The sequence below is a fragment of the Alosa pseudoharengus genome, unplaced genomic scaffold (assembly GCF_046254945.1).
Source record: "Alosa pseudoharengus isolate Yale_2024_CS ecotype anadromous, Long Island Sound unplaced genomic scaffold, YU_APseudo_1.1 YU_APseudo_1.1_scf_14, whole genome shotgun sequence".
NCBI lineage: Eukaryota > Metazoa > Chordata > Actinopteri > Clupeiformes > Clupeidae > Alosa > Alosa pseudoharengus.
In genome coordinates this window covers 32152422-32167188 of record NW_027468609.1, presented here as the reverse complement: position 1 = coordinate 32167188, position 14767 = coordinate 32152422, and the positions used below count along the sequence as shown (strand labels likewise).

The 14767-nt window shown below is 41.9% G+C and overlaps 1 protein-coding gene across 4 annotated transcripts; it reads right to left on the bottom strand.

Annotated features, from left to right (window-relative positions):
- Nucleotides 1-147: 147 nt before the first annotated feature.
- On the bottom strand, nt 148-13100 carry ube2r2 (ubiquitin-conjugating enzyme E2R 2). Of its 4 annotated transcripts, none has more exons than XM_076284691.1 (6): nt 12269-13100; nt 11725-11928; nt 9981-10067; nt 9683-9780; nt 8273-8407; nt 148-3229 (listed from the first exon to the last, which is right to left on the bottom strand). In XM_076284691.1, exons 2-6 carry the CDS (start codon nt 11899-11901, stop codon nt 2974-2976), a joined length of 753 nt encoding a protein of 250 aa, XP_076140806.1. In that variant the 5' UTR covers nt 11902-11928; nt 12269-13100; the 3' UTR covers nt 148-2973. The 4 variants fall into 4 exon arrangements, with proteins under 4 accessions (XP_076140806.1, XP_076140807.1, XP_076140808.1 ...); XM_076284692.1 differs by having other exon boundaries at nt 11725-11924; XM_076284693.1 differs by having other exon boundaries at nt 12850-13100.
- Between the last annotated feature and the right edge of the window lie 1667 nt (nt 13101-14767).

Here is a 14767-nt window from a genome sequence, read left to right as displayed (position 1 = left end):
ACAAGTCTGACTAAGTTTTTCTATGACAGCAGTTAATTGCACTAGCCTTAAAACTGCATGAGTCCTCTCTAAAATTCACAGTCCTGTCTCATCTCAAATAATTAATAACACCAATGATAGCTAAGATAACAATAACAACCCCCAGTGTGTGGCCTTAAGATTTAATCGCAAATTTGGGGTGCCTCCCCGATACATACACACATGAACAGAAAAAGAACATTATCAGTGATCTAACAAGCAGTCTGAATGTGCCATTGCCTACAGGGCACACCATACACACACCCCAAAACTCATGTAACCTTAGGAATCCAAGGAAATCACAGCTGTCCAATACTTCAGACAAAACCTTTTTTGCAGAGGTGATTTGCATTCTTTAAAGTGTTTCTTTTTTTCCTTTCAGCATTTTCTTAATCTCCGACAAGACTACATAATGAAAAGAAAACTAAAGGAAACTGAAGACAAACAAGGACACATTCACTCCATTCATTCAGTTGCTCTTCCTGTGACCACAGCTTTTGGAGTTGAAAGACAAGTTCTTCAGTTCATCATCATCAGTAACTTAGATAGGTCCTCAGAGCAATAATGTGGAGACCTTATCAACAACTCTTTCTCTCTCTCTCTCACACACACACACACACACAAATAAGAGAATCTTCAGAAAATAAAACAAAGCCACTGTAGACCACTTTTTTTCACAACACTTCTTAGGGTGATCTTTCCAAATGGACATTCAGTCTGTAAGGCTGGAGGGAGAGGCTCCATCTCAGAAATTTCAGAAGTCCGAAGCTTCACTCTTCTTTTTCCTGGTGCAAAGAAGAATCAGCATATCGGCCTGAGCCACTTTGTTTTCTTCTGCTCTTACAAGATGGTGTCTGATGTGCGACTGTAGCAGATCAATTCCTCTGAAGCCAATCCTGAGGTCTGTTGCAGACAAATCCAGGAAAAGGGCCCAGCAGTGTCCGGTGATTTTTTTTTTTTTTTTTTGTATTCAGAGTTACAGCTGGTTAGAGGGCAAAAAATGGGGCATTTTTTTGTGCCCCATCAGTTGTTGTCCATTGTTTCTTGCCCTGTTGTCAAGAGGAGTGTCACCAACAGTCCAGGTTTGGTGAGTCACATGTTAAACAAACCAATCAAAATTCACATACACACTCACACCCCAATGCACTCGCATGCTCTTGAGGCAAACTGTCTCCAATCTACCTCAGGTGATTGACTATTCAGAAAGCTGGGTTTAATGACAGGCCCTCCGCAAGCCACACTGTGGAGGGGTTTAGGATTTGTGGAGTCCAACATCTCACCCCCAAATGCCTTAATCTGTCCTTGGATATTGAAAGGAAGAGGTATGTGACCCAAAGCGGCAGAAAAACAAATTCAGCTTTCATTAAAATATTGATATAAAACAAACAAACCAAAAAAAAAGAAGGGGAAAAAAACACAAAGGAAAAGAATCAAATGTTAAGTTGACCGAGGGGAGCAGAAGACTTCCCCTGACCAATGAGATCACAGAAAGCACCTCTGTCCTGTTCTGTCTGGTCCTCTGAGGCCATGTGTAGCTTGTGACACACTCAGAAGACGTTGTGATGTCAGCCCTGTCATGTAGCAAGGCTATCAAAAGAGACAATCGTCTCTAAGCACGTCTGTGGCTTGCTGAATTCTTATGAGTCTTGCGTTCAAGTAGCCAGTGTGCTTGCGTGTCGTCAGGGCAAGTGTTTTTTTTTTTCAGAGTAAAACATTGCAGCACCTTTGAGCAGTTGCACTAATGACTATGGGGCATCTCCAACAACTCCGCAAAAAAACAAGAGGAAAAACAAAATCAACTCCATTTTGCTTAGGGTGAAAATGTGTCTGGCTCAAAGAACAAGTAGCTCAAAGGCAGTCAGCTCAATCTACATCAGTTAAGGAGAGGTACATCCTCAGTTCCAGCTTCTCATTAAAGAGAGAAGTCCAAATCAAGACACTGCGCTTGTGAGGTCTTGATACAGACAAAAAACAACAACAAAAAAACAGAAGAAATCCTTCTTCCTTGTTTGTCTGTTAGCATGTCCTCGGTCTCTTCCTTGGCAGGGAGACTTACCTCATTTGTGTCATTTGACATGAAATGAGAGACGTGAGTAAATGCCACAACCAGGATACATGGGGTGGAGGGATGGGAACACTTAAAGCTCTATGCTGTGAAGGAGACTGAGGAGCCTGAGAGAGCCAGAGAGGGCCAAGGAAGGGCAGACAAAAGCAGACACCAGTGACATCCACTCATACATCACTCACGGTTGTCTTTTTTCCCCCATCGTTTTGCATCATTCATTTCAGCACACACGGGCAAGATGCTTTGAGGGCAGACAGCAAAGACAGAGAGAATGGAGCTAGGAGACAGAGAGGGGGGGGAGAACAAAAACAAAACCCTAAATAAATGCGGCAAAAACGGGATCAATGCGAGAGAGAGACGAGGGTGGCAGCTGACATACCATGGGGCGAGGGTGAAGCATCAGCAGATACCCAAAAGCCCTGAGGAGTAGAGGTTGGGGTAGCATGAAGGGACGCCTGGACAAGAAAAGTGCCAAAACGCTCTATAAAGCCATCTAATAAATGGTGAGGACTACATGGAGACGATGCTCTCTCTCCAAACTCCTTATCCAAACGGTATCAGAGACCAGAAGCCCTGAAGCACATTCCTCTCGGGGCAACTGGTAGAAAACAAAGGAGTAACTGAAGAGTGTATGAAAAGGATTGACAAAAAACAGAAAGAGGAATCAACCACCACAGGAATTCCTATTGAAGACCAACTCAAAAACGTGGACACACAGACAAACATAGAACTTAAGGGGGAAAAGTTTTTTGTTTAAATGGTATGTGGGTGTGGGCGTGAAATGTGTGGGTGTGAAGTGTGGGTGTGTGTGTGGGTGTATATGAGTGGCTGGGTGCAGAGGGGATGGTAAGTGGGGGGTGGGGGGGGGGGGGTGGAGAGAGGCTGGATCATCAGGACTCCTCGTTGCCCGAGTCGTCCTCATCATCGAAGCAGTCCGCACCCATCTCGCTGCCCATGCCGCCTGCCTCTGCCTCTTCCTCGTCGTCATCCTCCTCCTGGATATCGTCGTCGTAGAGGTCATCGTAGAGCAGGTCAGAGCTGCTGTCATGGGAAGGCACTTTGGTCTGGATGCAGTACTCGGCCAGTGTGGTTGGCACCTTCACCCCATCACGCTCGGCCTCCGCTTTGGTGGACAGCACCTGTTTCCTATGGAGCAGAAGATGTGCATACTGATGTTTTGCAAAAGACTGAATACATGAGTAAGTGTCACACAGAATATTGCACCATATTTCAACCATTCTCACAGGTCTCACTACATCTAACAGAATTTCACTCCCAATTAGTCTAGAATAGACTGCTACACAGTGTGCAGCAAGCACTTTCATCACTGATCAACTTCTTTAATCTCTGTGGGGATAACATAGACCTGTACAAAAGCCTTGGACATGTAATAATATGCTTGCACGTATTGTATTATGTTATGTGTGGGCGGTGGGGTTGGTTAGCTCACGGATTTCAATCACTGACTATTCGGATTTCAGTCATGTTAACTTGACAGGTATGATTAAATGAATCTGCAGTGTGGTAGATCGAAAACCAACTCCTGAATAGAGCATGAAGACACTAGACATCTGTCCTTCAATACAATTGAACTTATTATGACCACCGCACGTTTTTTTATTTTTTTCTTCAGTGATTTTGTGTCAATGATTCCCGGGACCCTGAAAGATCGGGGTACACAAAACTCCGCACACACAAGCGCACACACACAGACACACATGCACAGACACACACACAGGCACACACACAAGCACATAAACACAACCACGGACACGCACGCATGCACAAACACACCCACACGCATGTACACACAGACATAAACACACACATACACTCACACACACTAACAAGCGAAAACTGTATATACTGTACAAGCGAAGCACATATATACACAACAGCAAGCGCACACATGCACACACTCATTTACATACACAAAAGTTGCAAGATTAGGGGATGGATTTGTTTGTTTAAGAGATGGAGACAAATTGGCAAGCAAACTGCACAAGAACAGTGCAACGGTTTGAATTTCCAACCATCTTGTGAGGCAATGCTGCCAATTGCACTTGTAATTTGGTCTATATCTAGTGCCTGCAGTACCATGCAGTACCGTGGAGCACAATGTAGCATAGGCATACACTTTTTGCTCGCAGGTTTCTCTGCAGAGCTCCCCCTACAGCTTCAGAGTATATCTTTTACGACACTTCTCAATCGGTCAATCTGCCGTTTCCTCTTTCCCTGTTCCTCCGAAAACGGTTTACTCGCTTTCTGCTTCTTTTCGCTGGCTCTGCCGTGACAAAGGTGCCTGGCGTGTATGTGTGTAGTGCAGTAAAGCAATTCGTTACATCGCGAGGCTGTGAGACTTTCTGTCTCTGAGGCCGTCGGCCCACCGGCCCAAAGTTGCAAGGGTGGTTTTTCCGCTCACAGGCACTAGGGGGAAGCAAGATGGCCACCATTCAACCCGAAAAAAGTCCCATAACCATTCCAATGACTCCGAAGCTGTTCAGTTAAGGTAAATTAAGCTAAAAAAACAGCATATTCCCCGTTAAGCCAAAGTCCTTATAGGCAAGTCCCCCCCACTCGGCAGCCATCTTGGTAATGCATTTTGGGCAGTTATTTTGGGAAACTATTTCTCTATTCAACTGAATGGGGAGGCATACATAAGGGAGGTAATATTGACAGAAAAAGTACATCAGGTGAATCTGTGTTTAAATCTGAATTGAACAATATTAATATCTCCCGCAAATTGCTAAAAAAAAAATGCAAAAATACAAAAATGTGGTTGGTTAAGTCATGGGTGGGGGGCCCACTGTTGCTGAAACACGATTCCAACCCCCCACACACACACACCTCTAACTTTTTGTCACGAAAATGCAGAAATGAAGGGGGTCACAGACGTTGGAAGTGGGGGTGCGCGCACCAAGCCAATTGTTGTTTCTGTGTAGACAGGGCCTTGACTACACTGGACACGCAACTGTGTTTTGTTCGAAGAGCTATGCTTTCTCTGCCGATGTTCAGCTGCGTTTATGGGCCTCCTCGACAAGAGGATTACTGGTCCGCAGAGACTTGAAGTTAAATTATGCCGGTGCTTCTGTCACACGTCTGATAATTTGCAGCAAGAGTGAATAGAACAGTTCTGTCATTAGTTTATGTATTTTACATTAACTTAATAGATATTATGGCTTCTTGTTTTATAAGGTTTTGTTAGTAAATTTGGCTGGTGTAAATGTTTAATGTCGCGACTTAACAGAGCATCTCCGTTCACCTAAAGCTATGGTGTGGTTGTGCTAACCCATTTTCACAAAACATAATTTCGTTAATTATAGTGTCAAGCAGTGCTTCAACTGCTTGCTCTGTTCGGTCAGCTTGGAAAAATACAAACTCATTCACAAAGTGAATAGAGTCTGGTGATTCTCGATTGGGAAACATTTGCAACACTTGCATCGCGGCAGGCACTAACTTTAAAATCATTGGTCCAGCCTTCCCAATCACATTGATCCGAGATTTTTCTAACGTTACTTCCTACTTTACCTAAACTTTGCAAATTGACAATAAACAGCATCAACAGTCAGGAAACAATGTATATGGGTCTACCTTTGCTGTAAATACATTTCTGCATTTTTCCAACAGCATTTTTGTTGACGTTTGCAGGTGTTGCTGCTTCTGTTTATCAAAATAAGTTTTGGTTTCGTCTTTCCCTCTGGTCGCTGATTGGCCTGACATTTTTCTTGTCTGAGGGAAACGGTTATGAACTATGGTGTTCCAGACTAGATCTCCCTGAAAGTCGGTGGGGTCAGGCTACTATTCTGTCCCTCCAAAACTGCATTGAAGTGGTGCGTTTAGCAGCCAGAATTTCCCCCCTGGGGGAGAAACCCCTGGACATCCGCTAATATCGTCTGCACCCCCTCTCAGAAAATACTTTCAACGTCCCTGCAGGGAGTTATTGATGATTTGGCCCCCCACTTTTAAAAAGCTTGATACGCCTCTGGGTTAATAAGTACATTACAGGGAGGGGCGGGATGTGTTCAGACAACTGCCTTTTTAAACTAACCCCATACATTTCTATGAAGGATTCCTATACATTCCTATGGACTGCTGTGTCTCTTCATTAGAAAGTCCCAGCAGACAGTATGCATGATGCAAAGTTCACCATAATGGTCTGCACAGGCACAGCATCAAAATGTTATGGCCACTTGGACCTGTGCGCGCTGACTGTGCACGTGCATGGAAGTTTTAAAGCACTCACTCAGGATCAAGGGATTACAAAATCTAGCAGATGCTTTTATCCAAAGCAACTTACAGTACACGCATACTTTCATTAATATGTTTCTTCCTTGGGAATAAAAATACTGGAATCCCACTCATAAAATCTCTATAAAATCTCTCCACATGATGGAAATTGTGATTAGCTGGCAATGCGCATAAGGGTGATAATGCATACCATATTACTAGTTTTTCACTATTTAAGCTACCGTTGGTCTCTCTTACACAAGAGGAAGAAAAGTCCCCCATCTTCACCGTAGTAGTATCTTATGGCAAAAATGCATTGTAAATATGCCTAGATATGTACATATTATGTGCATTATACGTGGACAAACACACACACACACACACACACACACAGTCCTTTTAGAAACCTTGACACTGTAACATTGCAAAGACTACCGCCAAATGTCCTACTGTCTTAATTTTTAATATCAGTGAACTGAGAGTGTACTTTGCCGTATGGTTTAGTCCCATTAGCTCTCATAAAAACAGACAAACAGAAAACCAATTCTTAGGAGGACACAAAGCGCATATTATTTGGTACTGAAAACAGATGAACAAGGCTGCTCAATTACAAATGGGCATTTGTGCCAGCTGCAATCAGTCAAATCATAACTGGTTAGGGTGAGGATGGCTCTTTTAGTAAATCCACATAGGAACATTTTAGGCAAGTTAAATTAAGCAGATCTGCTTCCTTTTTGAAGCAAGGGGACAAACAATTTTACTGATGCTGTTGTGTGTATGTCCATAGAAATTCCTATTAGGCTGACCTTCATGGGATTTAGGACTAAGGTGGGGAAATGCCCTATAGTGTTCTGCAGCCCCATTATAGATTAAAGTCCTGCTTAGAGAATTTTAAGAGGAAACTAAAAGCTTGCTTGCTAAAACTATCAATGTAATGGCCCATCCAGAAATGGCTTTCTAGGTACACTCTAGTGAATTATGAGCAATAACAAATGAGGATGTATGTCTAGAAATGATCTACTGGTATACGTACAGTTTTCCATTAAATCAGTGGTCCCCAAACTTTTTCTTCCGAGGGCCAGCTCACTATGCCTGGCTCTAAGAGAGGGCCAGAGACTCGGAGTATATCAGTAAACATAAATAGTTTAGTGCTGTGAACAACAGCAGTCTACCTTAGTTGAATATTCCATACATTTAATTATAGACTACTGCAATTTAACACCATTGTTAGCTGTGTTTATGTTGCCATCATGCCAGTGTAAAAAGTTTTGAACAAGCAATATCCTATAAATAATTTAAAGTTCTCAAACTATGAGAGTTTTATGAAGAGCTGGCAAAAACATCTGAAATCACCTGAAGAGCTGGCAAAAACATCTGAAATCACCTGAAATCACACTTTGTGAACTCTATGAACATTTGAACGAGTGAATAAAAAATGTCCCAGAAAGTCCCAGAAATATGACTTGAATAGAAGTTAGTTATTAACAATTAATTGATAAACTTTTAGAATACTTTGAGCACTGATGCAGTCAGCATAGGCCTCTTACATTGTTTGAAGGTAGGCCTACATTTCATTCCGTTTTCGATTGCAAACCCGAAACAGCGCCAAAACAACCACCATTGGACAAAAAGAGTATTACATGTGTACTGTTAAGAATCGCCATAGAGAATGAATGGGGAAAATTACAGAGGTCATAGTTTGACGATGTCGTACTCCTGTGCGGGCCAGATGCTATATACCACGGACATGTTTTGGGGGGCCACCCAAAATGAGGTGGCGGGCCGTATTCGGCCCGCGGGCCGTAGTTTGGGGACCACTGCATTAAATGCTGTGTATATTTATGCTAACATAGTTTAGAGGACTGCACACATATTCATTTTCTTGTATTCAGATTTACCCATACTGAACCTGTGAAGAAGCATCTACATGTATATGTGTATTCGGACGCATATGTAGCCTACCTGATGATCTCTGCATACTCCTTATCTTTGCCCTTGCTGTCTCTCCATTTGCGGAACATGACAGAGGCGTCCACATTGGCTGGGGAGAACGTGTTGGGCTCATTCAGAAGAGAGATCACACTGAGGAGGATGGTTCTGTGCATAAACAAACACAGGTGGAGAGTTTAAGACATCACTGTCAAAACAGGTAAACTAGACCAAGGCTAAAACGGGCTCGCCTTAATCTGAAATTGTTGGACATCTCTTCATCTAAGGGTGCTTTAAACTGCTCCAGAAAACGAACCCAATTTCAGTGTCAGATTAGACAATGGTCACTGCATTACATTTAATTACCAGCAGTGACTACTAGCATGCATTTGAACATGGAAACAACTATAAGAGTACACACCTCTTGATCTCGTGAAATATATGTTCACCTGCAAGATATCTGTGAAGTTCTCCATCCATATTTTTTAATTCATTCTCCCTTCACTAACCTGAACCTAGATCAGTTGAGGGCACCTTCTTCTGTTCAAAGCAGTTTGGGTTACACCGTTCTAAACACCCTGGGATATCAACTGACATCCTGCGCTCTCCTCTGCCATCTAAAGCTACCTCATCTCTCCATCTCAGACTCTTCCTTGATCAACTAACACATAGATAATGAAAGGACAAGTGTCCACCAGCACAGTTTAAGGAAGCAGAGCAAAGACTATCTATGAGACCTGGTAGTTGAGCCTTAAAGCAGACTGCACATCGGGCAGACTTAAAAGCACCAGCTACAATGCTGACTGACCACTTAGTTGCCTTGTGTTACCATTACATGGCAAAAACATATCACTCTATACACAGCAATGATTGCCCACTGTTTAACTAGCATGTTGCAGACATACCCGGTGTAGATAAACAAAACGTAAAACAAAGTAGTGCTGGCTTGGCACTTTCACACTACTCTTGTTCACTAAAGACAGTACACAAACTACTTTTAATCCAAAATACGTTTGATAATACTGTAAATTGCAAACAACACCAGTATTGTCAGTCCTGGGTCTTTTGGTTGTGGAAGAAAGCAAGAGGCAGAGGAGAAAATAGGTCAAACTGTGTTATTAAATCCAGTCATCGAGAAGCAAATAGCTACCTACTGTACCAGGATGGTATCTCCTTGCTACTGTATACTGTGCTTCTTCGCAACAAGTAGGTAAGCTAAACAACCTATCAGAGCAGATCTTCTCCTGACCAACATGTTGAATGAGCCATAAACAGGCCGATGGAGGTCTGTCAAGAGTTGGCAGTGCTGCGCATATCACATGGATCAGAGCTACAGACACTCATTGACTGGCCAGATGCTATGAGACTGGCTTGGTATGCGGTCCCTATTACCTCACTGCTGTACCAAACCCTGCCTTCTTTGGAGGTGAAATGCTACAGTACCTGACATTCTGTGTGGGGTTCCACCTCTCAGAAGGCAGCTCTCCACTCTGGGGGTCATCCACGGGTGGATGGAGGATGGAGATGCACACGTCACCATTCTGCAGCCAGCAAAAAACACAGAGTGAAACACTGAACTACTAGAAATGGGAAAAAAACTATATATGCAATTTCAACAATTCAAGAAAGCAAGAAATTTTTTTTCTGATGCTGATGAAGTGCCTTAAACATGCTCAAGGCAATAGTTGCCTGGTTAACAGGTTCATGTATTTGAGATTTTGCATTCACACTGAAAACTCACCTCATAGATATTTGGGTGCCACATCTTGGTGAGAAAGCGGAACGTGGGAGGGGAGTAGGGGTAATCAATGGGGAATTTGATGTGGGCCTGAGAGAGAAGGGAGGGGAGGGAGAGGGAGAGATGAATAAGTCAACAAGCATTCCCTGTTGAAAAGTGACAAAGCCCTGATAAAACATTTCAGCAGATGAGGTTCAAAAGTTGTGTGTCCCCACCAATGATTGAGATAGCGATCATGTCTACAGGGTTGTGTTTCTTGAGAAGTACCTCTATTAAAGGCCACAGGACAAGACAGTTTTTGACGCCATTCAACCCTGAGTTACAACCAGTGAAAGTCAAGGTTTATGGTTTGTCCTTGGATAGGACATTCCTGCTGCAATTATCAGCAGACAGGGTATGTCTGAATCAGTAAATAAAAAAGGAAAGAGAACAAGATCCAACTCACTCATCACTACAGAAATGAGGAAATCCATTTCTGAGATGCATTTCAAATGAATGCATTAAAATGAATTAAATGATGGAAACAACCCACAGAATTAGAAAACTATCTGTTTCTTCTGAACACACAGGCAGACATGTAAAACTGTGTGTGTTCGTGTTCTCTGGGTGGGGTCGTTTTCTGCTTTTTCAGTGATAGCACTATCAAACCCTCCAAACATGGAGGACAGCTCAGTACACATTATCCATCAAGAGATTAGAAAAGTGGGATTCCCTTAACGAGGGGTTCCCCATCCTCCAATAGGCTGACCAGTCATTCTGACCTAAATGTAATCAGCTTTGAACAAAATGAGATGGGCAAGAAAAATTGTATGAACACTGTGGTGTAAGCGACCATGGAGGCTGATTAGATGAGAGGTTGGATGAGCAGATTAATAGGCAGTAAGAGCATTAATAAATTGTTTTGGTAGATACATGAATTGCATGAATGCCCAGCTCTTGAGCAGTGGCCATATTCAGGTCAGGTAGAAATTTAATTGATAAAGAATATTATGCGTCCTACCTAAGGAGTACACTCTATTTGTTGGGTTTCTTTGTCTTAAAAAAAAATGGAAGGGCAATATCTACGTTTGTCTAGAACTTCCAATATTCCTGACTTTTGTAAGAACCCTGTTCTTACCCTGAGGGCAAGTCTCGTCATGTTGGGGTACTATGGTGGCCAAGATCAGTGACGCCATTGCAAAAGTGACATGCCAATGACATCAGTTCTGTCGAGCCAAGGGTGTGCACGCAGAGATTACAGAGGCGTGAGTGTCTCTGTGTGTGTGTGTGTGTGCATGTGTATGTATGTGTATGAATGACATAACTCAAGTGCTCACAGTAACCCGCACTGCCAAGGGGGTAAAAAGCAGGAGAGCCTCCCTATGTCCTTCTCACTTTCAACACACACACACACTGAGATACCATTTATATGTCATAGCTAAAAATAGTGTGGGGTATAAGGATCGCACCACCAGGGGAAATAAGATCCAGTTAGAGAATGGGGTGGTGGGGACAACATTCAAAAAAAGGGAGGACGGAAATAAGAGAAGAGAGTATTTGGAGGGGAACGACAGTGAGAGAGAGAAAGCAGGACACAGAGAGAGAGAGAGAGAGCTCCTGTATTTCCTTTGGGAAGATAGGCAAATTGACACACTGAATTCACAAAGTCTACCAGTGATCATGGTGCTTACTGGATAGACTCAATCGACCTTAGACACCCAAACCCAGAGACATCCAATTCATCTCACATAATTCCTCTCACCCTCACCTTAAAGTAACCCCCTTCATACAGTGTGTTGGGGGGACCAAAGATGGCAACCTCCCAGTTGTAGAGGTCAGACTCCTCCACAAGAGTGATGCGGAAGCCCTCCACTGGCTCCTCCTGGAGGGACTTTAATTCCAGCATCAGGGCCTTCTGAGAGCTGGGCATCTGCTGGTGTGCCATGACAATCCTTCTGCCTGTCTTCACTTGCTAGACACAGGAGAGAAGTGTGCATGAGAAAAACATGCGGAGGGGACTAATGGTGAAGTGAAATGTTAACATTGGTGTTAAATTGGTAAAATTGATGGAATAGATTTTTTTCTCTCTGGTTTCAGTCACTGGAAGTTGAAAGAACACCTATTGCGTACTGTTCCACACAATGGTCTATACTGTTTTAACACATTTTTAAATTTGTAAAAATGATGCCCTATAAAAATGAAGGATGCCTGCAAGGTGATTACGAACTCATACTAGTATTGCATATTGCACAACTTTTACAAGGCATCGCTATCATGATCTGTTAACATACAAGTTCACTTACGAATATTACCTGATTTATGACAACCCCTGATTGGGTAAATTAAGATTTGTGATTGAAAAACAGAAAAATCTAGATGGATTTCCTCGCGTAATCGACCGCAAAGCTTTTGTCTTCAGTTCACGGTCAAACTGAGAGTATTTACTTTGACCAAAAGCAAACAACGTCAACTGGGGTTTATTCAGCTAGCTGCCAGATATTCCGATCCTAGGGGCAAATGGTGCACTTCAAATAAACTTTTAGTACAATTTTCGAATCTACAGGTAGTAACCTAAATACACAACAGATCTTAAAATGGTGCCACAAGAATAACTGACTAAAACGCATTCAGCTTGTTCATTAACGTCGTTAGCTACCTATCTTGCTATTGACGTTAGCTCCTAGGAAGCAATAGTTAGCTCGCTGGTAGGGAGGTGTCTTTGCAACAAATTGTTCCTGGCGGTTAAGATTTATATGTAGAGCTACTTATAGACATATACTAACTCCATAAATCATAAACTATTGTTAATAAAACGTAGCTTTCGCTGTCATCTTTGCGTCTTTCTGATTCGTCCCCGTTCGCCGTCTGCACAGCTGATCCAGTGGTTGTTTACATTTGTTTAGCTATCTGGGTCTGTAGCTGCTCCCCTCTTCAAACGTCCATAACCAGCCTCCTTTCGGTTGACGTTTTCTATGCAAAATATGCAATTTCTTCAGGCCTACACTTCTACCAACTCTTTTGTCGAAAGGTTCGAAATATATATTTACGGCCTCAATCAGTACAAACGCAAAATTCGTAGCTACATTGACGGACTACGGCCACCGACTCTTTTTGCCTTCAACCAAATCGCCCTATCGATGCTTCCGGTTATCCCTTTCCGTGTCTGCTTGCGCTTGCACGTTTTTTTGCGTGGCCACGTTTGTACAAGAGCAGCCTGTGGACTGGCCCACGGTACTTTCTCGAAGTTGAAATGGACCTCATGTAAACTTATTAGCCCCACATAAGCGAAAATGGGAGAGGGGGCAAATGAAATAGTAAACGTAAAAAAGCAAAGATGTGCTACCAGGCCGCAGAAAGACAATTTATTTATTTTGATTAGTCATGGAATAGCCCTATGATTTGGTTCTGATTTGGTACAGAGAATCATTTGACATTGATTTTCTCTATTTTGTTCTCAACCATTTGTGTTTCCAGGAACAGTCACAAACATTCCAATTGACCGTGATCATGGTGGACGATATTTTTTAATGGCTACACATGTCTAGTCTACAGGATATCACATTTTCCCTTTTCTTTCTTTCTTTTTTTTTTTTTTTTCTTAAAAAGTCTCAATTACATATTTTTATTTGGATTCAATGTGTATTGCTCAGTGAGCAGTACTCAATTTGATTACATTAACAATAATAAACAATGGAAAACATGTTTGCCATATTTAGCCTCCTATTCCTTTTCTCATTCATATAATCCACACAAGTTCCACTCTTACAACCTTCAATTAAAGGTAAGAACAATCACACTCACTAAACATTGATCTATCATTCTTTAGAACCTTGAGGATTCTGCTACAAGGGTGCTCTCTAGTGGAGGTCAAAACATCTGTTTAGGCCTACATTATCAAACTTATGCAGGTTTTTGCATTGTGAGGCCTTTGTTGTCACGTGGCCATAAAGGAGTGATACAGATACCTGTTGCTCCAGTTGGCTGGTCTGACCAAGCTATTCACAATGCATATTTAGTATGAAAATATAATGTTACTTGCAAGTTACCGCTACGCCAGGTGGTGAGTTGGTACATTTCAGATTGTGCACTGTAAAAAATAATAAGTAATGGTTACTTGAAAAAAGGGTGGAAACTCGTTGCCTTAAATAAGTTAAGTAAACAAAACTTTTCTCTTCCAAGTTATGTTTACTTGATGTCTACAAGTAATGCTTACTTAGAAGAAGTTATCCTTACTTAAGACTTTAAAGTTCTGGTTACTTACTTCCAACTAGTAAAGTTTACTTCATGCCCTCGAGTAAAGCTTACTTAAAAACAAAGTTTATTTACTATTGTTAAATGAGTTACCCTTACTTTGAGTTGTAAAGGGTACTTTATGTTGGATAGTAAAGTTTACTTGCAAAATGTACACAAATAGTTGGCACTATTAGATTAGATAACTTTATTTTCATTTTGCAGAGTACAAGTACAAAGACAACAAAATGCAGTTTGCATCTAACTAGAAGTGCAAAAAAAGCAGAAAAATGCAATGTGATATTATACAAAGACAGGTGGTGCATAGACAGGATAAGAAATATGCGGTGTAAACAGTATACAGTTGGTTTACAGGTGGTGGTTTAGAGTAATATAAATTAGGTATAAATTTGTGCAGTGTATTAGCAGAATAAATATGGATATTCGGTATGAACCATATAGACATATATGTACAGTATACAGCTATGTGCAGTGTGGTAACAGTACTGTAGTGCAGAAACAGTAACATTATAACAGTAGTAAGAAAACGTGTATGTGCAGGATGAATAGTATGAAGAGCA

Coding starts and splice junctions, on each gene's coding strand:
- ube2r2 (XM_076284691.1), bottom strand. CDS start 11,901: ATGGCACACCAGCAGATGCCCAGCTCTCAGAAGGCCCTGATGCTGGAA. Junction 10,068..11,724: donor ATGAAGGGGGTTACTTTAAG/GTGAGGGTGAGA, acceptor CTTCTCTCTCAG/GCCCACATCAAATTCCCCAT. Junction 3,230..8,272: donor GAGTATGCAGAGATCATCAG/GTAGGCTACATA, acceptor TCTGCTCCATAG/GAAACAGGTGCTGTCCACCA.